Source organism: Rhinopithecus bieti, unplaced genomic scaffold, assembly GCF_001698545.2.
Source record: "Rhinopithecus bieti isolate Rb0 unplaced genomic scaffold, ASM169854v2 scaffold_38761, whole genome shotgun sequence".
Classification (NCBI taxonomy): Eukaryota; Metazoa; Chordata; class Mammalia; order Primates; family Cercopithecidae; genus Rhinopithecus; species Rhinopithecus bieti.
Window position 1 is genome coordinate 895,060 of NW_016816177.1, and position 26,446 is coordinate 921,505.

Below are 26,446 nucleotides of genomic sequence, written 5' to 3' on the forward strand. Positions count from 1 at the left end.
CTATTCCATAGCCTCGGACACTACTTTCTTTCCTTCTGTGTTGGACAAACCATCCAATCTCGCGCGGAAAATGGGGCAAGGCCTCGGGTCACGGGGCCTCGGCGGGGCGGTGAGGGGCGGGACCACGGCTCCGGAGGGCGGGGCCAGGCCGGAGCGAGGCTGCGGGTCTGGACGCCGTGCGCGTGCGCGCTGCAGGTCGGCGCCGGGCGGGGGCGGAGCGGCAGTCGCAGGCCTACGCCGTAAACAGACAACATGGCGGCCGCGGTGGCGGCGGCACCTGGGGCCTTGGGATCCCTGCATGCTGGCGGTGCTCGCCTGGTGGCCGCTTGCAGTGCGCGGCTGTGCCCGGGGTTGAGGCTGCCCCGCTCGTTGGCAGGCCGGCGGGTGGGCCCGGCGATCTGGGCCCAGGGCTGGGTGCCTGCGGCCGGTGGTCCCGCCCCGAAAAGGGGCTACAGCTCTGAGATGAAGACCGAGGACGAGCTGCGGGTGCGGCACCTGGAGGAGGAGAACCGAGGTGAGGTGCGAACGCGGGGCAGGAGCGGGGCAGGCGCGGGGCAGCGGGCGGCCGCTCGCTCTCAGGACGGGCAAAAGGTGCAGCGTCCGCCGGCAGGACGCGGGGTCGAGGTCGGCCAGGGGCACCGTCCCTCCCCTTCCTCACCTCCCCCCTCACCCAGCGTGGCAGTTTCCTTGTGCACCTATTTCTTGCTTTTAATAACCTAAACGTGTATCGCAGAGCAGCTTACCTGTAAAGTGACCGCATTCAGCGCGGCAAACAGAAGTGCAGCTTACGCCTTCCGCTCCAGACAAGCCAAGGTCAATATATACCCTGGGTATTTAATCCTTGCTGCCAGGCTTTATTCTTGCTGTGTAATGGCTTTCTGTAAACTCAGCTGTTACTGGTGGAGTTGCAAAAGCTGCAGTGAAACTGCCTTTTATTATTACGGAGAATCTTAAATTTGAAGCTGCTCAGCTGTAACAATTTTTCTTCTTGTTCATTTTCTCTTAGAAAGTTAGTCTTGAGGGACTGTTCCACTTCATTTAAACAATTTTGAGCACTTTTTATTTTCCTCAGCTCTGGCGATAAGAATGTGGATGGTATGGATCTTGCCCTTGAGCTACCTACCTACTAAAGGAGGAGACATCATTAGCAATACAATACAGAGGGTTGAAGGCTTTGAAGGAGGCTGACATTTCTAGGGAATACTGTTAAAGCTCAGTTCCTTTCGCTGCCAGTGCAGGGATAAGCTAAAAGGGTCGTGAAGGGTGGAATGGCAGTTTACCCGGGTTAAGCCAGAGGACCAGTCTTTTAATTTTGACATGCATTTGTTGAGCACCTATAATCTGTTAAGCAGAAGTGAAAAGCGTGTAAGTCATGATTGCTTTTAGTATAGTGAAGCAGATCCTGGTTATTAGTAGGCTGTGTGAACTTTCAAGGCATGGTAGGAGGAAAGGGCTGTAATACCTGCAGGGTTTCGCCATGTGAAAGGGGTTCCAAGGCATTCTTTAATAGGCAGTGGATTTCGCCATTTGTGAGGGTTCTTGGGCAGACTTATCTCACGTGTAAAGCAGGAAAAATAATACCAACTTTATAGGTTTGTTATGAAGATGAAATGAGATCGTTAATATAAATTGCCACTAGCCCATAGCAGTGCTTCAGGAGTTTGATGAATTACTTTATTCCTTACTTATTATTCCAGACAGAGACAAGAACATGGTCAAAGGCATGGAGATGTGAACATGTGTGGTGTATTTGGGACGTAACATAAGGCAAGTGTGGCAGTAGTGTGGCATAAGCAGAATAGTAAGAAATTCAGCTGGAAGCGTAGACTGGCACTGGAGTGATTAGCGCGTGAATGCCACCATCTTTTGGGTAAGCTTAGTCATGCTGGGACTTCACTTCCATTAAGTGTACCAACAATATGTTAGATATAAAGGGATTGCAAGTATAGCTACTAATACGCATCATATTCTATTATTTTGGTCGTTATGACTTGAATGCAATTAAAGGAATATTTGTGCAAAATGTCTGGAAAGACTTTAAGTTAGGATTTGAATGGACAGAAGAGAGAATATCAGATAAAAGATAATACACGAAGATGTTTTTTGGACGTCATGGTTTCTTTTTTTTTCTTTAGCCTTCATTTCCTGATGAGATAGGACATACATCATGGTTTCTTAAAGTTGACCCCGCCTCCTTTGAGAATTGGCAAGAATTACGACTCAGGCTTGGCTAACATTACTTATGCTTTGCTTTGCTTTGCTTTACTGTTGAACCAGCAATAAGCAGTGCAAAGAAAAACATGAGGTCAAGGGTACTACAGGTGAAGGAGTTTCCTGGGTGCCTTTGTTTCTCTTAGAGATGGGTCCAAAATTTGGTGCTCTCAGCAGCCTCTAAGGAATAGGATAACTCTCCTAGTCACAGAAGCCCCAAACAGCCACTTTAGGTGGGTGGGGGTAGGTAGTGCAGAATACGCCAGGTCTCATCTGTTATCTGGGCTCCATATTTGTAATTTGTTGTGGGAGGCATAGCTCTACAACCAAATTTCCAATTTGCTTTTCTTTTTTTTTTCTTGAGATGGAGTTTCACTCTTGTCGCCCAGGCTGGAGTGCAATGGTGGGATCTCAGCTCACTGCAACCTCTGCCTCCTGGGTTCAAGCGATTCTCCTGTCTCAGCCTCCCGAGTAGCTGGGATTACAGGTGCCCGCCACCACGTCTGGCTAATTCTTTTGTATTTTTAGTAGAGGTGGAGTTTTGTCATGTTGGCCAGGTTTGTCTCGAACTTCTGACCTCAGGTGATCTACATGTTTCGGCCTCCCAAAGTGTTAGGATTACAGGCGTGAGCCACTGTGCCTGAACACCAAATTTCTTTAGTGGTTATTTCTTGCACTGTTGTCCATCCTACTCAGTTTTAGAGCAGGAGTCCTGGTCATGGCTTACAGAGAGAGGTCTCTCCTGCAACAGCCTTCTTCATAGGTCACCTGGTTTCCAAGCGTTCTCCTTCCCACTTTCTCTTCCCAGGGGTGATGGAGTTACCTTTTTTTCAAGGCCAGAAACCACGAATCTGCTCAGTTAAACACCTCCAAAGGCTGGCCGTTGCCTGCAGGGCCTTCTTATCCGTCAGACGTCTCATAGTCTATCTCCCTGCCACTGGACCTGAGCTCTGCCTTTTCCTGTTCTTTTCAGTGTGTAGCTTTTGCACACACTTTCTGGAATGACTCCTCCCCTTCCCCTATCAACCTTCCTGCAATTTGGCATAATTATGAACCATTTCAAGATCATCTTTGTGAACCATGTCAGAACAGCTTCTGGCAGAAATAGAGCAAACAAGCACTTGCGTAGTGCAGATCCTCCTTGATACCTGCTTTTTCCTCCTCTTTCACATCTAGATTGTCACCAGGTCTTCCCGTGTTTGAAACCTTTCCATGTGCTGCTTTACCCACAGCATCCTTGTCCAAGCTGTCAAGTGGACTGCAGCAGAGGTAGCAGGTCTTTCTGTGTCTACTGCCTTTTCTTGTTTAACAAGTTGATTCCTTTCATGTGTTTTTTTTTATGTTTAAAAAATAATATTTTTATTTATTTTATGATATGTAAATTATATCTCAATAAATATATGTATTGAGATACAGTGTATGTATTTTTAAATCTTTAAGATTAAGATTTAATCTCATCTACATTGAAATTTAAATCATATACCATAAAATTCAAAATGTACAGTTATGCTTTGTCAATACAAGCCAATTTTAGAACATTTATCAACTCAAAATAAACCCTGTAGTCTTTAGCAGTCACGGCCTACTCCCCGCTTATCCCTCCAGCCTTAAAAAACCTTCGTTTATCTACTTTTTGTATCAATAGATTTGTGTATAAAAGAATAGTATAATAAATGGTGTTTTTGTGGCTTCCTTCACATATCATTATATTTTCAAAGCTCATCCTTGTTGTAGCTTGAACTAGCACCTCTATGCTTTTAATGGCCAAGTAATATTCATTGTATGGATATACCGCATTTTGTTTGTTCGTTACTGATGTACATTTGGATTGTCTCCATTTTTTGGATAATGTGAACCATGCTGCTTAGAACATTCATATATTAATATAAGCTTTTGTGGTCATCTTTATATTTTCACATAGGAGTGGGATTGCTGGGTCCTATGGTAATTCAATGATTAACATTTTGTGGAACTGCTAAACTGTTTTCTGAAGCGTCTGCATTTTATATGCTCACTAGCAAAGCATGAGAGCTCCAGTTTCTCCACGTCTTGGCAACACGTGTTATTGTTCTTTTATTAGCCACCCTAGTGGGTGGGAAATGGTAACTTTTTGTGGTTTGATTTGGTTTTCCCTCATGGCTAGTGATGTTGTACATCTTTTTTTTTTTCTTTTTTAAAAGATGTTGAGGAATACTCTTCAAAAGGACTACCATGATGGGGCTCTGTTGTAGGAGAGCTTGAGATCAGGTTCACCTCCCTGCTGGAACATTTTTTCATGTACATATTGGTCATGTGCATACGTTTGGAGAAATGTCTACTCATATCCTTTGCCACTTTTTAATTTTATTTTTTATTAAAATTTTTTTTGAGACAATCTCACTCTGTCTCCCAGACTGGAGTGCAGTGGTGCGATCTCGGCACACTGCAAACTCCGCCTGCCGGGTTCAAGGGATTCTCCTGCCTCAGCCCCCCAGTAGCTGGGACTATAGGCGCCCGCCAGCATGCCCAGCTAAGGGTTTCACTGTGTTGGCCAGGATGGTCTTGATCTCTTGAGCTCGTGATCTGCCCGCCTTGGCCTCCCAAAGTGCTGGACTTACAGGCGTGAGCCACTGCGCCTGGCCCCTTTGCCACTTTTAAATTCGATTATCTTTTATTGTTGAGGCATGAGAGTTGTCTTTTTATTGTTGAGACTGGATACAAGTCTCTCGTCAGATGGATAGTTTGCAAATATTTTCTCCCATTCTCTGGGTTGTCTTTTCACTTTCTTGATGGTATATTTTGAAGAACTAGTGTTTTTAATTTTGATGTAGTTCAGTTTCTCTATTTGTTCTTTTTGTAGCTATGCCTTAGATTATAACTAAGAAACTGTTGCCTAACCCAAGTTTACAAAGATTTACACTTATGTTTTCTTCTGTGAGTTTTATGGTTTTCACTGTTATGTTCACCCGTGACTATGATCCAATTTTGAGTTAATTTTTATATATGGTGTGTAGTAAGAGGTCTAACTTCATTCCTTTACTTGTGGCTATGTCGTTGTCTCAGCACCATTTGTGGAAAGATGAGTCTTTCACCATTGAGTTGTCTTGGTACCCTTGTTGAAAATTAATTGACCGTAAATATAAGGGATTACTTCTGGATATTCAAGTCTATTCCATTGATCTGTGTATCTATCCTTATGCTAGTACCAAACTGATGACTGTAGCTGTGTAGTGAAGTTTGAAATTGGATAGCATGAGTTCTCCAACTTTGTTCTTTTTCAGGAGTGTTTTGGCTATTATGGAGCTCTTGCATTACCCCGTGAATTTTAGAATCAGCTTGTGAATTTCTGCAAAAAAAGTTGGGATTTTGATAGGGATTGTGTTGAATAGGTAGATTAATTTGGGGAGTATTGCCATCTTAACAGTGTTAAGTTTTCCAATCCATAATCATGATATATTTTTCTATTCAACAGTGTTTTGTAGTTTTCAGTCTACAGTATATAGGTTTTACATGACTTTAGTTAAATTTATCCCAAAATATTCTTTTTGAATTTAAATAGATTTTTCTTAATTTCATTTTCAGATTGCTCGTTGCTATTGTATAGAAATTACAAAATAAATTGGTTTTTGTATATTGGCTTGTATCATACAACTTTGCTGAACTTGTTAGTTTGTTCCTAATAGTTTTTTTTTAAGTGGATTTCTTACTATTTTCTATGTACAAAATTGTGCCTTTTGCAAATAAAGAATTTTATATGCAGTTGGCTCTACTGTTCACTTAGATCTAGTTGATTGATGGTGGTGCTCAATTCAACTATACTCTTACTGATTTTCTGTCTGTTGGATCTGTCAATTACTGATAGAAGTAAGTTAAAATCTGCAACTATAATAGTAGGTTTGTTTCTCCTTGCACTATCAGTTTTTAACTCACATAATTTGATGTACTATTGTTTGGTGCATACATATTTAGGATTATTATGTCTTATTGGAGAAATGACCCCGTTTTTATTATGTAATGCCCTTGTTTATTTTATTTTAGTAGCTTTTGGAGTACAAATGGTTTTTGGTTACAAGTGGATGAATTGTCTGGTAGTCAAGTCTCAGATTTTAGTGCACCTATCACTGGAGTAGTGTACATTGTACCCAATATGTAGTTTTTTAAAATCCCTCAACCTTCCCGCCCTGCCCCCTTATGACTCTCCAATGTCTGTTACACCACTGTTTTGCCTTGGTGTACCCATAGCTTAGCTCCCAGTTCTAAGTGAGAACTTACGGTGTTTGGTTTTCCATTCCTGAATTACTTCACGTAGAATAATGGTCTCTAGCTCCTTTGAGACCTTTAGTTGAGTTTCATTGAGAACTTTAGTTAAATAACTAAACTTTAGTATAGAAAATTGGTGAAACCAGCTGGCCGTGGTAGCGCCTGCCTGTAGTCCCAGTCACTCAGGAGGCTGAGACGGGAGGATTACTTGAGCCCAGGACTTTGAGGCTGCAGTGAGCTCTGATGGAGCCGCTGCACTCCAGTCTGGGTGACACAACGAGACCTTGTCTCTTTAAAAAAAAAAAAAGGAAAGAAATATGTATGAACCTATTTATGTAGAATAGCACCAACAGAACATATGATCCATTTATGTAAAATAGCAACAACAAACCAAATGGTAATATACAACTCTGTTTCTATATGTAAATATGTTGAACATTTTCTGGAAGGTTACATTACATGTAACTGTGATAACTGTGGCTTCCTTTGGGGAAGGGAATGAGTTGATTCTAGGGAAGGAGGACTTTCACTTTGAGTGTGTTTTTTCAATTTTGTATAAGCAAAATGTATTTCTGTTTCTTTTTAAAGTCTCAGCAAAGTTGTTACATTTGTCTTTCAGTTGTGTGAGCTTTATAGAGCAGGATTAATGCTGTGATGTGACCTTGTTACAGATTCACTGAAGATTTTTGTATGTTTTGTGAAAAGTCAGGAAAATTAAGGTTGGCATGTGAATGCCTAAGCTTTTCTGAGTTGGTAAACTTGTCTAGGTTATGTGAGGAGGATGCATGATAATTGAGTTCTTGAGAAGTGATTGAGTTGTGAATTAAAGTGAGACAGTTATAAAACAAAAAAGTTCAGACTTTGCTAAATAAAAGCTAAGGTTTTATTCCATTTTGGAGTACCAAAGGCCTACAGATACATTTGGTGGTACAGTTGTTACATATTAGATACTTCATTTCAGATTGCAGAACTGATTTCTAGCTTTTTGAAGTGGAAGTACTCAAAACATCAAGTCTCAAATATGGGACCAAAACTGCTGGAACTGACTGTGATAGAAACATTTTCATGGCACTTTACACTTCAGTAATAATGTCAGCAGTATCTAGCAGAAATTATGGTGAAACTTTAATACTTATTGCATGAGAAGTGTTCATGCTAGAAGGGAGGATAATTGGGTGCTCATGTTGTAAGTTTTACATCTGTCATATCATTTGATTCTAATACGGTCCCGTGGAGTGTAGAACTATTAGTATCTTCATAGAGTAAGAAACTGAGGATCAGAGAGGTTAAGTTACTTGCCCAATAGCTAGTAAGCGGCAGACTGGGATTTCATCCCCAGCAATCACACCTTAGAGCCTGCATTCTTAGCCCTTGGAAGTGGTGTCAACTTGGATGTCTGAAAGGCACTTCAGATTCACTTTAATTCAAAACAGAACTCATGAGCTTGACTCCCCTCCACCCTCACCTTGGTATTTTTTATGATTTTGTCTCATTAAATGTCATCTTCTTTCATCCAATTGCTGAAGCCAGAAGCCTGGTAAATACTCCTTAACACTTTCTTCCAGTTAAATCAGTCCTCTGTCTAGGCATCATTAACTCATTTAAAATTTTGAATGGTTCTTGAATCCTTTCTCTTTCCTTTATTTCTGCCACTGCCTATCTCAGCCAGACCTGTTATCTGTTGATTGGACTCCAGTTGTGTCTTGAAGCTCCCACCGCTATCTACTTCTGGTATGATCTTCAAATATAGAAACTATTCCCCCCTCCAGTTTTATAGGTGCATGTGTGTATGTTTATACCTACGTAAACTCCTTCAGTGGTTCTTAGGATGAAGAACAGACTTTTCAGCAGGTCTGTAAGGATATTTCTGGCCTGTGCTCACCTCTTTACTTTCATTGGTCATTCTCTTCCCCTCGTAGGTGACAGGACATTCAGTGGGACCATGACTAGTTTATGCTTTTCCTGTTTCCTCTGCCTGGCAGTCAGCCCCTCTCCTTCCCTCTCATCTTAACTCCTACTCATCCTTCTAACCTCCACTGTCTGGGGTAAGCTTTCCCTAATCATCTCCTTTTGCCCTAGACCATTATCAGTTCTGGTTACAAGTTACTGTAGCACCACTTACAGCTTGTAAAGCAGTTTGAATTGGTTATTAATGATTTCTATGATTATTACTGTTTGTATTTCCCTCTTAGACTCTAGTTCCTTGGCTGCTGATCACTATAGTACATCTCAGTATGTTTGAATGAATGGGCACATCTAGTCTTAGCTGCTTGATTTTCTTCCCGAGGAAACTGAAGCTTGAACAGTGAACACAGTTTTATTCAAGTGAAGAGCTAGATTAGCACTTAATAGCTGAAGGAAGTTACTTCACCTCTCCAAGTCTCCATTTCTTTATCTGTTAACTAAGGATAAAAAGAGTGCCCACCTCTTGAGTTGTGTTGGGGATTACATGAGTTAATTCGCTTAAAGCACCTGGAGCAGTGCCTGAGGCCTACCGGTGGTAGCTGTTGTCAGTAGTATTGGGACCTACCTAAAGTTATTCAGCTTTTTAATACAGATCCCGTCAGATAGCAGTCCTTTATGCTTTTCTCTGTACTGAGAGCATTTGGAATTCTTGCAAATTTACTCTTTTGTGAGCAGAAGTTCATTTTTATACTTTAAAAAATGATTCTGCACAGTTTCTTGCACAGCAAAGGCATGTGTACATTTTGTTGTCTTCACTTTAACTCAGTTGCAAACAAGAACCATACCCACCCTGACTCGGTGGAAGGTGTTTCTGATACACAGTGAAAATTTGTCTACTCCAGGAACAAGAAGGTTAGTAGAGGTTGTGCAGAACTTTGAATATCAAATTAAGATCTTTGAAGTTGGATATTTTGAAATAAATAACGAAAGGATTTTAAGTAGGGGGTGAATTCTATGCTTAGTATTGTTTTTAGAAAATAGGTAACTGGAAGGAATGGGAGGCTGGGTTTAGATGATGGTTTTTGATTTAAAAAATGGGGCAGTTAGGAGTGACAGCTGGGTTTGTGGGAGAGATAATGAACTTTGTTTTATATAGGTTGAGTTGGAAGTACTTGTTGGACATCTAAATGGAAGTGCCCTCAGGTTAAGTGTATCAGACAGAAATCAGGAGAGAAACCTGGCATAGAATTACTGAAAACTATGTAGTATGAACCAAAAAAAAAAAAAAAAATTGAGATATTTAGAACTGGCATCCTAGAAAAAGCAGATGCTGTAATACCTGCATGTAGCAAAGTTTATTAGCTGTTACTTCTGTATCTACTTGAAGATGATGAAACCACATTTTAAATAGTATCCTTTAACTTAAAATTTTCACTGATAAGTGTGGTCTTCCCTCTAGTTTGAGTTAGTGATGTAAAATTTACCAAAATGTTGCAAATTACCTTGGTGCTTAAGAAGAGATCAGTGGAAGGGAATGTGGTGTCCTGAATTTCTTTGATTTGTTAAGTTCGAAGTTAGCTAGATGTGTGATGTAGAATCCGTTCTCTGAATGCCTCACTCACTCAAGTGCTTGTACTTTTTTTCCCCTTTAACTAGGAATTGTGGTGCTTGGAATAAACAGAGCTTATGGCAAAAATGCACTCAGTAAAATCTTATAAAAATGGTGAGTGTAAAGATTAAACTGTTTGCTTCTAATATTAAGATACACTCTTGTCATCAATGTAAAATTTTATTTTTCTCTTTTCCCTCGTATGCTTCCTATTTCTGTTTAGCTATCAAAAGCTGTGGATGCTTTGAAATCTGATAAGAAAGTACGGACCATAATAATCAGGAGTGAAGTCCCAGGGATATTCTGTGCTGGTATGTAAATATCTTATATTATGAAATTAAACTGTAGTCTGATTTTTCCTCAGTAGTAGTCTGTTTTCCATTAGAATGTTCTGTGGTTTGAACCCCATTACCAACAACTCCTACTGATCCACAAGAACAAAACAAGCTTAGTCTGAGAGCATTAGAAAGAAGCTTTTGCAACATTTAGATTGTTTCAGAAGTTGAAAAAAAACTTTGAGCCTTATTAAAATACTTGTTTGTAGTACCTGTAGTACAATATTGCTTGTTGTGTCTTAATTGTGGCCAATATTCTTTAGTTTCATTCTTTTTTTTTTTTTTTTTTTTTTTTTTTTTTTTTTTTTTTTTTTTTTTTGAGATAGAGTTGCTCTGTCACCCAGGCTGGAGTATAGTGGCGTGATCTTGGCTTACTGCAACCACCACCTTCCCAGTTCAAGTGATTCTCCTGACTCAGCCTCCGGAGTAGCTGGGATTATAGGCGCCTGCCACCTCGCCCAGCTGATTTTTGTATTTTGAGTAGAGACAGGGTTTCACCATGTTGGCCAGGCTGGTCTCCAACTCCTGACCTCAAGTGATCCACCATCTTTGGCCTTCCAAAGTGCTGGGATTACGGAGGTGAGCCACTGTGCCCAGCCCCTAGTTTCATTCTTAAGGATTCTCATTTTTTTTAAGCTTCAATCTCTGTGGCTTCTGCCTTAAAATATTGCAGAATAGTGTGATATTTAGAAATATGCAGTATATTTTGGCTTTTGATAAGGTTTTATTGCCTTTTTAATACATTTCTTAAAATGTAGGATACCGAAAAGAATTAGTTTTAATTCCAGTTGAGTAATCAAAGAGTGTAGATTTATTACTCTCAACTGCTAGGGTTATGGTGTTATGCAGTAGATTTCTGTTTTTATATTTGTCAAATGCGAGTAATACTATCTGCTTAGTTGAAGTGCTTATGAGGGTTTTACGTATATTTTGAGTTCTTTTTTTTAAACATTGTGAAAGATTTATACCAAGAGAATTAGGATTCTTACGTGTAGTTTTAGGGACGAGGTGAATATGATCTCGAGGTAAAGTAGTGTAACACTATGACTGATGGTTGAGAGGTTCTCTGAAGGTCATTGGATGGCTTATTGGGACGATACAGAGTGGCTTTAGGGTTTTTAAAGAAGGCCCAATTATATGAATTTTTGAGGAGTGATAACAATGTTGTGAAGACAGATTAACATTTTAAAAACAAGTGTTAGTGATCATCCTGGCATTGTTTTTCTATTGGCAGTAGGTTTTATAATTACCACACTATAGTTACTGGTGGAATTCCTTTTATTTTACATATTCTTTTGCAGCCCATTTGTTCTAGATTTCTGCATTAGGAATATACTTTGAAAAAGGCTTTAATGCTTTGCACAGTTTGTGGCTGTCTGTTACAGATTACCTTTTTGAGGACATGCAAAATGTCCTCAAATAATATACCACATGCTGTTTATTAGAATAACATGTTAGTCTTGAGTACTTTTTAACAAGTTAATCTATTTAGTTTGCTTTATGGGCTTTTAAACTTTCATACAATCAGGATAATCTTTTAACTCAAGATTTTGACTGTGTTTTGTCAACAAGTCAATGTTTTAATTACAGAAAAATTGGGACATATCATCTCTTTTAGTAATTCAGTATGTATGATGGAACTGTTCTTTCAGATTTTTCCGAAAGGTTTTCCTTTCTTGTTTTTTTTTTTGAAATGGAATTTCACTCTTGTTGCCCAGGCTGGAGTGCAATGCCGTGATCTCGGCTCACTACAGCCCCTGCCTCTTGGGTTCAAGTGATTCTCCTGCCTCAGCTTCCTGAGTAGCTGGGATTACAGGAGCCTGCCACCACGCCTGGCTAATTTTTTGTATTTTTAGTAGAGATGGGGTTTCAACATGTTGGCCAGGCTGGTCTTGAACTCCTGACCTGAGGTGATCCACCTGCCTCAGCCTCCCAAAGTGCTGGGATTACAGGTGTGAGCCACCACGCCCGACCTCTTTTTTTTTTTAAATATATTTACATTTATAAGCTGACTAGTAGGTCTGTCTTTTAACATGTACATATGAAATAAAATTCTAGATAAATAAAATCTCTTTACATTATTTAAAGAATATTTAAACTTATAGCCTGTATTAATATAAACATCTTAATCAGGCCACGTTTATCAGTTATTGTTGAATAATGCAGTCTTTCACATAATTAAAGCTTTAATTTGTATTCCAAAGTAGTAATATTAAAAGAAACCTCGACTGGGCACGGTGGGTCATGCATGTAATTCCAATACTTTGGGAGGCCAGGGTGGGTGGATCACAGGGTCAAGAGTTCAAGACCAGCCTGGCTAACATAGTGAAACCTCGTCTCTACTAAAAATACAAAAAATTTTCTGGCTGTGGTCGTGGGCGCCTGTAATCCCAGCTACTCGGGAGGCTGAGGCAGGAGAATCGCTTGAACCTGGGAGGCAGAGGTTGCAGTGAGCCGAGATGGCAACACTTCACTCCAGCCCAGACGACAGTGTGAGACTCTGTCTAAAAAAAAAAAAAAAAAAAAAAAAAAAAAACAACCTCAAAAACACAGTGTACCATTTATTGATTATCCTTTTGGCCTCTTCTCCATCCCTTCAGAGTCATCATTTTCCCTCTTGTTTTTCTGCCCCCACAAAGGTTTCTCTGTATATATTAATACCTGTATTCCAGTGATACCTTTTTCATTTCTGAATACTTAAAGCTTAGCAAATGGTCTTGCCTCAAATTTCTTGAGCATAGGAACTCCTCTTATTCTTTGAGAATCATCTTTCACATTCTCAGAATACAGCAAACAACAGGGACTCAGCATGTATTTGCTGGAATTAATCAGCCTTTGTGCTTTAATTCACTGATTTTTTTTCAGGAATGGTTGAGATGTAACAAGCAGCTTCTCTGAATTGTCTCATACCATTCTCCTATTTACTGATAGTAAGTTTGGCTACATCTTTTTTCTAAAATGCTAGGAAAACAGATAAACATTAAAGAGATTCCTACATTGCATTGGAGGTTGGGCCAAATGATTTCTGACTTCTCATTTAAATCTACCTATTATTTAGCATTATTAAGTACTTTACTTACATTTTAAGTTTTTTAATCAATATTTAGTTTAAAAAAGTAGCATGGTAGGTCAAAATGCATGAAAATGTATACAGAGAGAACTCTCTCTAACCCTACTTCCTCTACTTTATTCATCCCCTAATAACAATAACAATTATTACTTTTATCCTTCTAGTATTTTTCATATATACATATATATATGTACACACACACATACACAAATACAGTCATGTGCTCCATAACAATATTTTGGTTAACAGTGGCCTGCATTGTACGATGCTGGTCCCATAAGATTATTTATTTTTATTTTTTTGAGACGGGGTCTCCCTGTCACCCATGCAGGAGTGCAATGGTATGATCTCATCTCACTGCAACTTCAGCCTCCAGTGTTCAAGCGATTCTTGTGCCTCGGCCTCCTAAGTAGCTGGGATACAGGTGTGTGCCACCATGCCCAGCTAAATTTTGTAATTTTAGTAGAGATGGGGTTTCACCATGTTGCCCAGGCTGGTCTTGAACTCCTGACCTCAGGTAATCCACCTGCCTCGGCCTCCCAAAGTGCTGAGATTACACGGGTGAGCCACTGTGCCCAGCCTCATAAGATTATAGTACTGTATTTTTACTGTACCTTTTCTATTTAGGTACATATAAATACTTAACATTGTGTTACGGTTACCCACAGCATTCAGTACAGTCACCATACAGGTTTGTAGCCTGAGAAAAATATGTTATACCATATATCCTATTTATGTAGGGGATGGTTTCAGGATGAAACTGTTCCACCTCAGATCATCAGGCATTAGTTAGATTCTCATAAGGAGCGTGCAGCCTAGATCCCTCGCATGCATAGTTCATGGTAGGGTTTGTGCTCCTATGAGAATCTAATGCGGCTGCTGATCTGACAGGAGGCAGAGCTCAAGCAGTAATGCTCCCTTGCCTGTACTCACCTCCTACTGTGCCACCAGTTCCTAACAGGCCACAGACCTGAACTGTTGAGCAGCTCGGGTTGGGGACCCGTGGCCTATCCCGTCTAGGTTTGTGTATGTACACTCTATGATGTTTATAGAAGGATGAAATTTTCTAAGGGCTCATTCTCAGAATGTACTCTTTAAGTGACGCATTATTATATACTGATGCACTCATTAGAATGTTAAGTAGATATTTCAAGTGATAACATATAAAGACATGTAAATACAATACATATAAAGTGATACATATGGAGTGTGGAAAATGCCTGTTATAAGCGTAGGGAGAGTTGTATATAAAATGTTATGGCCATTATTACTGTAACTGTGTAAACTATGTCTACCAACAAGATCATGGGCCAGGTGGCTCACACCTGTAGTCCCAGCAGTTTGGGAGGCCGAGGCAGGCAATTGGCTTGAGCCTAGGAGTTCAAGACCAGCCTGGGCAACATGGCAAAACTCTGTCTCTACAAAAAAAAAATACTAAAGTTAGCCAGGCATGGTGGTGCATGCCTGTAGTCCTAGCTACTCAGGAGGCTTAGGTGGGAGAGTCGCTTGAGCTTGGAAGATCAAGGCTGCGAGCCGTGATTGTGCCACTGCGTTTCAGCCTGGGTGACAGAGCTAGACCCTGTTTGAAAAAATAAGAAAAAAAAAAGATCATGGATTAAAGGTGATGTTTTTTCTGTCTTCAAACTTTCTGAAATAATTTCATTATATTAACAAATTATATTAAGCAAATATATACAAAGTAAATACTTTTGAAAAAAGTACAAAGTATATTAGTGTATTTTTCTTTTTTGGAAACTAAAATTGGGATATTAACTGAGTTCCTGAATTGTTACAACTTTTTTTTTTGAGATGGAGTCATGTTCTGTCACCCAGGTTGGAGTGCGGTGGTGTGATCTCTGCTCACTGCAACCTTTGCCTTTCAGGTTCAGGTGATTCTCCTGCCTCAGCCTCCTGAGTAGCTGGAATTACAGGCGTGCGCCACAATGCCCAGCTAATTTTTGTATTTTGAGACAGGGTTTCACCATGTTGGCCAGGCTGGTCTTGAACTCCTGACCTCAAGTGATCCGTCTGCCTTGGCCTCCCAAAGTGCTGGGATTACAGGCGTGAGCCACTGTGCCTGGCCTGTTACAACATTTGAGAAGAAAAAAAATTTTAGACTAAAAGAGTTGCCATAGAATACTTCAGACCTTTTAATTTTATAGAATACCTGTGAAGTGAAAGACCTGGTTAAAAGTGGTAGCTTAGCTGAAACTACTTTTAACAATTAGGAGAGCGTTTTCTCTTAGACTGTGGTTTCTAATCTAGAACCTAGAAGGAATATGAGGTCTCCTTTTAAAGTTCTTAAAATTTTATACACTTAAGACATTTTAGTGGCTCTACATTGAGAAGGTGTGTAATGTCAAAATGTCATTGTTACAGTAATGTATTAAAATGGATGTTTCTATTATTAACCACAGTAATATGTAAGTACAGATTAAAAATATGTCATAGTTGTCAGATACAGACAGTGTTTCCCATACATAATGTGTTTTCACATGGTGTGCTGTACCCCCAAAGTTTTAATATATTGCTGATCGTGACATTCTGGAAAAGTCTTTCTGGCTGGCCAGCTGCATTGGATGTAAATGTGTGATCACAGTCATACCCTTCAGGTTGGGAATCACTGTTGTGTATTCTTTCCTGTAGATTAGAACACCACTTGTGGGTTCATGGCTTGCCTGTACTTCTCTTAGAATACTAAGAAATATAATTTTGTTAGTCAAAGCTTCTTGTGAAGCATTGGCTACATGGATTATCTGAGATTGGCCTGAATCTGTGCTGCCCCAGCTTACATATTCTAGAAACTGTTTAATCACTTTTAGTTTACTTTCTGTGTCTCTCCCTCTCTCTTCGTGTCTGTGTGTGTGTGTGTGTCTCTGCCTCACACACACACTCACACACACACACTCACACACATACACACACACAAAAGCCGAAACAATTCTGCTATTTCAAAATGTTTATGTAGTTAACATTTTAATATTTGCCAATCACAAAATTCTAAAAATGTCCGATTGGGCTGCTGCGTTGGATGTAAATGTGAGATCCCAGTCATCTGTTTTTATTTTTGTTCTTTTACTTTTCTAATTCAAAGTAACAAAGTGCACATGCATTGTTTTTACCAAAACATTTTTGAAATGAAATTTTGTGAGAAATTACTGAGACCGAGGATTTTTTCTTTTGAAATTCCTAAGATACATGATAAACAATTCTTGGTAATTGATTGCTATATGTAGAACCCTAAATTGTTTCGCTGAATTACGCCAGTGTGGGTTTTATAAAAAAGTAAAGGTAGTTTTGCTTCTGCTTTTGAATTCTAGTAAATTATGTTATGACTAAAGACTAACTTGTCACTAAAATTGTCAAATGCATTATTGAATGTTGTGTGTATTGTCAATATGGATAAAAATGTCGTCATCTGGATAGATGTGTGGGCGCCTTGGACTGTGAAGTAACCTGGCCATTGTTGTTTCAGAATCTTAGATTGTCGTATTTACGTATTTAACTATTAGTCCTTCAGAGAGTTTGATAAGTAATGTGAAGGGTTAGATACCACAAATTTGTAGTAGTTTAACAAGTTTGTATTAGTTTAGCTATAAAGGGTTCTGTTTTTTTGTTGTTGTCATATATAGTTTGTTGGAATAAAAAATGTTTTATTGAGATATGAACTACTTGGAATACAGTTTACCAATTTAAAATGTATAATTGATGAATTTTGACAGGTATTTAAACCATGATCAGAATCATAATGCAGAACATGTTTGTCACTTAAAAAGTTTTCTTGTGTCCATTTGCAGTCAAGCCCCTTCCCTTGCCCCGACCTCTGAAAGTACTAATCTCCTTGCTACTCCTAGTTTAGCATCTTCTGTAATTTTTAAAATAAATTGATTCATACTATGGGTAGTCTTTTGTGTCTGACCTGTTTCATTTAACATAATGGTCTGAGCTTCACCCATGTTCATGTTTCACTAGTTTCATTATTATCATGTATTTTATTTTATTGCCAAGAATACTATTTGTTGTATTTCACAGTTTGTTTATTCATTAGGTGATGGTCATTTGGGTTTTTCCATTGTTTGGCTTTTATGCATACCACTTCTATGACAATTCACACGCACGTTTTTGGCAATGTATAATTTTATTTCTCTCAGGTAAATAGTCAGAAGTAGAATTACTGGTTTTATCCTGTGTGTTTAGTCTGTAAGAAACTGCCAACTGTTTTCTGTATCATTTTGCATTCCCACTAGCAATGTATGAGAGTTTCAGGCATTACACATCCTCACTAACACTTGATAATATGAGGTTTTAAAATTGTAGGCATCCTAATGGATACAAAGTCATATTTCATTGTGGTTTTAGTTTACATTTCATATGTGTCACCTGTATATCTTTTTTGGTGACTTGTTTGTTCAAATTTTTTCCCAATATTTTTCTTAGAATCTCATCTCATTGAGTTTTAAGAGTTTGTTTGTTTTTTAAATATTCTTGATACAAGACTTTTATCTGTTATATTTTGAAAGTTTTCTTCCACTAAATGGCCTGTCTTTTTTCTGTTACATAATTTGTTTTGAAGAACAAAAGTTTTTTATATGAAGACCGATTTATCTTTTTTTTTCCTTTTGTGGTTGGTACCTTTTGTGAATTTTAGAAATTTTGTTTTACCCCACAGTCACAAAGATTTTCTCCTGTTTTCTAGGACTTTTGTAGTTTTATATCTTACATTTAGGACTCTGAAGTATTCTGAGTTAATTTTATGTATGTTGTGAAAGAGAATAAAAAATATATTTGGTCTTTGCCCTTGTTCTTGCTACAGAGCTCTTAAAACCCTGGGAGTTTCCTCAATGGTACAGGTGCTTTTTGCTTGGTAATGAGATGACCCTCGATAGCTTCAGAGTGGGGACAGCTTGTCAGAAAAAGCAACGATGGGTTAGAGGATTAGAACTTTTAGCACCCTCTTCCCCCAGAGGGGAAAGGGGCCAGAGATTGAGCTCAGTTACCAGTGGCCAGTGATTTAGTCATTCACGTCTCCCTATGGAGGTAATGAAACCTCCATAAAGACCCTTTAAAGCAGCGGGGTTCAGAGCCAAGCACCGTGGCTCATGTCTGTAATTCTGCCACTTTGGGAGGCTGAGGCAGGTGGATGGCTTGAGTTTGACACCAGCCGGGGTAACGTGCCAAAACCCCATCTCTAAAAAAACGAAACAAAACAGGAAGAACTCTAACTGGGTGTGGTGGCACATTCCTGTAATCCCAGCTACTTGGGGCTGAGGTGCAAGGATTGCTTGAGCCTGGGATATTGAGGCTACAGTGAGCTGTGATTGTGCCGCTGCACTCCAGCGTGGGTGACAAAGTGAGACCCTGTCTCAAAAAAAATGGGGTTCAGGGAGCTTCTAGGTTGGTGAACACATTGATTTTCTTAGAGAGGGCGTGGAAGCTCTGTACTCCCTCTCCCCATACCTTGTCCTATGCATCTGTTCCATTGGTCTGTTCCTGAGTTGCATATAGTAAAGTTTTTTTTGTTTGTTTGTTTTAATTCTATGAGTCATTCTAGTGAATTTAGTAACCTGAGGAGTTTAGGGGAACCCCCAAATCTGTAGCTTGTTGGTTCAGAAATAAGGGTTGCCCCTGGGACTTGTGAGTTGCATCTGAAGTGAGGGCAGCCTTGTAGGACCCCTTAACTTGTGGGATCCCACTAATTTTGGGTGGTGTCAGTTTAACTTAATTGTTGGATAGCCACTTGGTGTTGAAGAATTGGTGGAAACCCTCACACATTTGGTGTCAGAAGTGGTGTTAGAAAAAAAGAAATCATAATTGGTGTCAGGAATGGGATTTGCTAGAGCATCTCACAGAACTCAGGAAAGTGCTTTATTTACCATTACCAGTTTATTATAAAAGATAAAACTGAGGAACAGTCAAGTGGAAGAGGTACTTAGGGCAAAGTTAAGGGTGGAGGGTTGCAGAGCTTCCATATCCTCTCCAGGTGTGCCGTTCACCCAGCACATACACCAGTGTTCACTAACCTGGGAGTTCCCTAAGCCCTGTTTCAGGGATTTTTTATGGAGGCTTCTTTACATAATGATTGATTACATCATTAGCCATTGGTGATTGAGCTCAATATTCAGCTCCTCTCACTCCCCGAAGGTGTGGGTGGGACACGGAAAGTTCTAACCCTCTGATCTTGGCTTGATGCATCTGGTGACCAACCCCTATCCTGGAGCTATCTAGGGGCTCTCTGAGGGTCACCTCATTAGCATAAACTCAGTTTTGGTTGAGAAGGGCATGTTAGGAATAACAGAAGACACTGTGTCACTCAGGAAATTCTGAGGGTTTTAGGAGGTTTGGGCCAGGAACCTGGAGTAAAGACGACCAAGTATTTTTTATTATACACTGGCGGTGTTTTTTTTTTTTTGGGGGGGGGGCTTTGTTTTGTTGCATTTTCAATTCTCCCAGCACCATTTGTCAAAAAGACCAACTTTTCACCTATTAAATTAGTTTGGGACCTGTCTAAAATACCAGTTGACAGTATATGTGTGAGTTATGTCAGGGTTCTCTGGGTATTTTTAATGCCAATGCCATACTGTCTCAGTTACCATGTTCAGGTCTTAGACATGTTTGGTTAAATTTATTTCTAAGGTTTTCATTTTTTTCGATGTCACTGTAAGTGGCATTTCTTCTTAATTTTACTCCCAATTTTTTATTGCTAGTATATTGATAGTATATACAATCGATTTTTGTATATTGTCTTTGTATCCTGTGACCTTGTTAAATGCACTTTTTAGTTCTAGGACTCTTGTAGATACTCTGGGGTTTTCTACAAAGGTAGTCAGGTCGTTTGTGAATAAAGATAGTTTTACTTCTTCCTTTCCTGTCTGTTCACCTTTTATTTTGTTTCTTATCCCCATTACATTTTCATTATACGGTTGACTGAAAGAAGTATGAGTGTTCATCTTTGTCTTTTCTCGATCTTCGGGGCAGGCATCCAGTCTTTTACTATTAAGTATAAAGTTAGCTGTAGTTTTTTTTTTTTTTTTTTTGAGACGGAGTCTTGCTCTGTCGCCCAGGCTGGAGTGCAGTGGCCGGATCTCAGCTCACTGCAAGCTCCGCCTCCCGGGTTTACGCCATTCTCCTGCCTCAGCCTCCCGAGTAGCTGGGACTACAGGCGCCCGCCACCTCACCCGGCTAGTTTTTTGTGTTTTTTAGTAGAGACGGGGTTTCACCATGTTAGCCAGGATGGTCTCAATCTCCTGCCCTCGTGATCCGCCCGCCTCAGCTTCCCAAAGTGCTGGGGTTACAGGCTTGAGCCACTGTGCCCGGTGGCTGTAGTTTTTTCACAGATGCGGTTTATCAGGGTGAAAAGTTTCTTTTTATTTGTATTTTGCTGAGGCTTTTTTTTTTTTTTTTTCATGAACATGTATTGAATTTTGTCAAATCTCTTTTTGGCATCTATTAAGATTCTCATTTTTCAGCCTGCCAATATGGTGAATGATTGATTGATTGTCAGTTGTTAACAATTGTGTATTCCTGGAACAGACCTCTCTTGGTCATTGTCAGGCCTCTGAGCCCAAGCTGAGCCATCACATCCCCAGTGACCTGCACGTACACATCCAGATGGCCTGAAGCCACTAAAGATCCACGGAATTGAAAGTAGCCTTAACTGATGACATTCCACCATTGTGATTTGTTTCTGACGCATCCTAATAGATCGATGTACTTTGTAATCTCCCCCACCCTTAAGAAGGTTCTTGATAATTCTCCCAACCCTTGAGAATGTTCTTTGTGAGATCCACCCCCTGCCCCCAAAACGTTGCTCTTAATTTCGCTGCCTATCCCCAAATCTGTAAGAACCAATGATAATCCCACCACCCTTTGCTGACTCTTTTTTCGGGCTCAGCCCACCTGCACCCAGGTGAAATAAACAGCCATGTTGCTCACACAAAGCCTGTTTGGTGATCTCTTCACAGGGACCTGGGAAACAGTCATTAATCCTTTTTATAAACTCTCAGATTTGATTTGCTGAAGTTTTTTAGGATTTTGTAACTCTGTTCATAAGGGACATTGGTTTGCCTTCTTTTCTTGTAAGGTCTGTAGTTCTGGTATCAGGATAGTGCTGGTCTCATAAATGAATTGGGAAGTGTACCTTCTTTCTGTTTCCCTGAAGAAGTTTGCATAGTTGTTATTATTTCTTTTTTTTTTTTGAGACGGAGTCTCGCTGTGTCGCCCAGGCTGGCGTGCAGTGGCCGGATCTCAGCTCACTGCAAGCTCCGCCTCCCGGGTCCACGCCATTCTCCTGCCTCAGCCTCCCGAGTAGCTGGGACTACAGGCGCCCGCCACCTCGCCTGGCTAGTTTTTTTGTATTTTTTAGTAGAGACGGGGTTTCACCGTGTTAGCCAGGATGGTCTCGATCTCCTGACCTCGTGATCCACCCGTCTCGGCCTCCCAAAGTGCTGGGATGACAGGCTTGAGCCACCGCGCCCGGCCATATTATTTCTTTCTTTCTTTTTTTGAGACAGAGTCTTGGTCTGTTGCCCAGGCTGAAGTGCCGTGGCACAATCTCGGTTCACTGCAATGCTGGGTTCACACCATTCTGCCTCAGCCTCCCGAGTAGCTACACCGTGTTAGCCAGGATGGTCTCAATCTCCTGACCTCGTGATCCGCCCGCCTCAGCCTCCCAAAGTGCTGGGATTACAGGCTTGAGCCACTGCGCCCGGTGGCTGTAGTAGCTGGGACTACAGGCATCTGCCACCATGCCTGGCTAATTTTTTGTAATTTTTTTTACTTAATTGATTGGTAAAATTCACCAACGAAGTCATTTGGTCCGGAAAGTTTCTTTGTGGGAACATTTTTAACTATGAATTTGATATGTTTAATAAATACAGGGCTACTTGAGTTACTTCTGCTTGAAAAGTCAAATTCTATAACATATTTGGAGAGATTTATTCTGAGCCAAATATGAGTGACCAGCTCCAGGAGATTGTGAGAATGTGTGCCCAAGGTGTTCAGTCTACAGCTTGGTTTTATACATTTTAGGGAGACATAAGACATCAATCAATACATGTAAGATGTGTGTTGGTTCAGTCTGGAAAGGTGGGACAACTGGAAGCAGTGAGGGATAGGGGGCCTTCCAGGTTATAGGTAGATTCAGTGATGTTCTGATTGGCAGTTGGTTGAAAGCATTTATCTAAACACCTGGAATCAATAGAAGTCAGTGTCTTCGTTGTGGAGACCAAGGTTCTTACTATGCAGATGAAGCCTTCAGGTGGCAAGCTTCAGAGAAAATAGATTGTAAATGTTTCTTGTCAGACTTAAAGGACCTGTTCTGTCAGTCTCCAGGTCCTGTGTTGATGTTGATGTTGGTCAGCTGTGCCTGAATTCCAAAGGGAGGAGAGTATAATGAAGAATGTCCTACTCCCACTCCCACTTTCCAGCGTGTCCTGAACTAGTTTCTCAGGTTAGCTTTGGATTGCCCTTGGTGGAGGGGAGGGTCCATCAGTCAGTTCCGGACTCAGAATTTTATTTTTGGTTTACATTTCTTTTTGAGTGAGTTTTGGTAATTTGTGTCTTTTAAGTTGAGTGAGTTTTGGTAATTTGTGTTTTATCTAAGTTTTCAAGTTAATTGCCATAAAATTGTTCATATTATTCCTTATTGTCCTTTTACTACATTGAATCTATAATGATATCTGATTATTTATTTATTTACTTATTTTGAGACAGAGTCTTGCTCTGTCACCCAGGCTGGAGTACAGTGGCGTAATCTCAGCTCACTGCAACCTCCACCTCCTGGGTTCAAGTGATTCTCCTGCCTCAGCCTCCCTAGTAGCTGGGATTACAGGCATGCACCACTACACCTGGCTAATTTTTGTATTTTTAGTAGAGATGGAGTTTCACCATGTTGGCCAGGCTGGTCTTGAACTCCTGGCCTCAAGGCCGCCTGCCTAGGCCTCCTAAAGTGTTGGGATTATACGTGTGAGCTACTGCGCTCGGCTGATGTCTGATTATTTATTTTTGATACTGATATACTGTGTCTTTATTCTTAAATGCTAGCAAAACAGTGACTTGTTTATCTTTTCAAAGAAGTGGCTTTTGGTTTCATTTTTTTTTTTAATTTTGCTCTTCTTTCTATTTCATTGATTTCTTCACTATTTTCTTCTCTGTTTGCCTCAGGTTTAATTTACTCTTTTTTCTAGCTTCCTAAGGTGGAAGTTTAGGTAATTGATTTGAGGCTGTTCTTTTCTTATAGTTGACTCTTGAGCACCATGGGAGGTTAGGAGAGATGACACCTCTACCCGCACCCCTGCCCCCGCCCCTCACAGTTAAAAATCCTCCTATGATTTGACTCCTCAAAAACTGAACTACTAATAGTCTGCTGTTGACTGGAGGCCTCACTGATAACATAAAGGGTTGAATAACACATTTTATATGTTACATATATTATGTGCTGTATTCTTACAGTAAAGTAAGCTAAAGAAAAGAAAGTGTTACTAAGAAAATCATAAAGAAGAGAAAATATATTTACTATTTATTAGTTGGAAGCAGGTCATCACACAGGTTATCCTTGTCATCTTCATGTTGAGTAGGCTAAGGAGAAAGAGGAGGGGTTGTCTTGGGGTGGCAGAAGTGGAAGGAAATCTGTGTATAAGTAGACCTGATGTTCAAAGGTCAGCTGCACTTAAATTTTAATGTTTTCATTTGAGCACGTCAGAGATGCCATTAAAAATGACTCAGAGTACTTGTGCCCTTTCTGTGTAAGTAAGGATTGATTGGTTGTTGCCAATTCATTTCTGCCTCTAATTCCATTTTTTAAAAAGCCTACTTGTATAATAATTTAGGATCTGTAGATATTTTCTTTTTAAGGAATAGGAAATATATACCTGCTGACTAATCTGCTTCCACTCTTGCCCTTTCCCCACACAGCAGCCCAAGTGATCTTAAAAAAGTTAATGGATCACGTCACTCTGCTATTTCAGACACTCTTCAGAAACAAAGTGTGTGGGAGGCAGAAATGGCCCCCAAAGCTGTCCACGTCCTAATGCTGGAACCTTACATGGAAACAGGAACTTCGCAGATGTGAGGAAGGTGAAGATCGTACGATGGGGAGATTTTCCTGATGTATCCACTGGGCCCAGTGTAAAGACAAGGGTTCGTACAAGAGGGAGGCAGGAGGACTCTGAGAAGGAGAAATGACAACAGGAAGCAGAAGTTGGAGAGAAGCAAGGAAGGGGCCATGAGCCAAGGAATATGGACAGCCCCTAGAAGCTGGGAAAGGCAAGGGAGCTCATCTTTCCTAGTACCTCCAGAAGGAACGCAGCCTTGCCAATCCATTTTAGACTTCTGACCTAGAATTGTCAGGTAATCCCTTTAAGCTTGTAGCTATTTGTCCAGCAGCACAAGGAAACTGATACCAAGTGTGTCAGGTCTCGCCTACTCTGGCCACGTTGCCTTTTCCCACCTGTCTCCCACTGCCTTTCTTATTCTCTCTGCTTGACAAAGCTCATTCTTCTCTCCAACTCATTGTACTCAGTGTTCTCTTTTTGTTCAGAAAGGCCTCTGCTCTAATGTCATCTTAGATAGCTGTTCCCTCATCACTTAAACCAAAGCAGGTCTCCCTACTTCCCCTAGCCCCATCACATTTTCTATTTTAGCTTCATCTCTGAACTTTTCAGTTCCTGAATTTATATTTTGCTTATTGATTATCAGTCAGCCTCCCCCACAGATAAACTCCTTTCCATGGCATTAGGGCAGAGGCCTATTGCCAGGACAGTACCTGGCCCATAGAAGGTGCTTAGCAAATAGTTCATGGGATGACTATAAACCATTTTGGTTGTTGAGGAAGTAACACTGGCAAGATGTCATGGTTAAATAAAACAAGCTTTGATACAGAGCATGTGTAGGTGGCTTGTGTGGTTAAGAAGAGTGATTTGTTCTTGAGATATTGTCAGTCTTATAAATAGAAGGTTGTATCTAGGGTACCAGTAAATTTAACCAGTGGAGATTAAAATGTTAGCTTTATGATTTACCGTTAAACCTATTTCAAAGATATGGCTTTGATGTGTTCCCAAATGGACTTCAAGTTCTCTGTCCCACCTGCTACCACAGGGGATGTCTTGGAGGAGCAGAGCTGCCTCTGTTGGGGCGAGCAGAGAATGGGCCCCGCCTAGTGAGTGGGCAGCTGGTCAGAGAGCCTTGGCTGTTCTCTCTCAGTCCCCTTTCTCCAAGGCTGCCCGGTTATGTGGTGAGGTGGGCATTGTGAGCAGTGGGAGGCTGTAAAGGGTCCTTCCTGAAGGAGACCCCTCTTACACGAGGCCACAGGAGTGGAATTCACCTCTAGAACTTTGGTCAGCTTGAGTAGAGCTCTGACAGCTAGAAAGGGAGACTTGAAAAAATTAGATTTTTGTCAATCTGCTTCTGGAAATTGATACTTAGTAGTAGTTTGCCTTCTCAGGGCTTTCTCTGGGAACTGGCATTAGTCTAGACTGAGGTTAGTAAACTTTGTGTGTAAAAGACCAGATATTTTAGGCTTTGTGTGCCTCTTAACAATTTTTGTCACATATTCTTTGTTTTATCTTTACAACCCTTAGAAAAGATATAAAAGCTGGGTGCAGACTGGCCTGCAGGCTCTTTTTTGCTGTCTTCTGGTTCAGACTCCATTTTTCTCTGTTTGTTCCAGCTGGAGGAGCTGGGGTCAGTTACACTAGGCTTTGCAGGAAGAAGCTGGAGAGGCCTGACCATGGAGGCAGTTTTCTTGACATAAAATGCTCATTTTTTCTTGTGTGCTTGGTGAGTGATCTGGAAACAGTTGTACAACTCACAGAAGTATTTTGTTCAGTGATAGTGTCATTTGGGTGAATGCTAGATTCGAAGGCCAATACCAATTAGGATGATCTTGAGGTTTATGGTTCTTGAAAACTCCCTGAGTTGAAGTTTCATTTGAATAATGTATTGCTTTTTGGGGTAAAATAAGGTTGAAAGAGATGGAGGTAGTATGTTTACATTCTCTAAAGAAAAAGGCAACATGATTAATAAATACCAGTATTATTTACTCATTAAATTTTATATTAATGGATTTTTTTTTTTTTTTTT

At 40.3% G+C, this 26,446-nt stretch overlaps 1 protein-coding gene across 4 annotated transcripts in view; it reads left to right on the plus strand.

The window, feature by feature from the left end:
• Positions 1-152: 152 nt before the first annotated feature.
• AUH (AU RNA binding methylglutaconyl-CoA hydratase) overlaps positions 153-26,446 on the plus strand; it is a 145,632-nt gene continuing 119,338 nt past the window's right edge. Inside the window, exons 1-3 of one of the 4 annotated variants that reach the window (XM_017854458.1) lie at positions 170-514; positions 10,012-10,078; positions 10,188-10,275. In XM_017854458.1, the coding sequence (XP_017709947.1) occupies positions 10,076-10,078; positions 10,188-10,275 (91 nt within the window). In that variant the 5' untranslated portion in view covers positions 170-514; positions 10,012-10,075. Of the gene's footprint in view, positions 515-10,011; positions 10,079-10,187; positions 10,276-26,446 lie in introns of all 4 variants that reach the window. The other 3 variants (XM_017854456.1, XM_017854457.1, XM_017854455.1) reach the window with 3 other exon arrangements.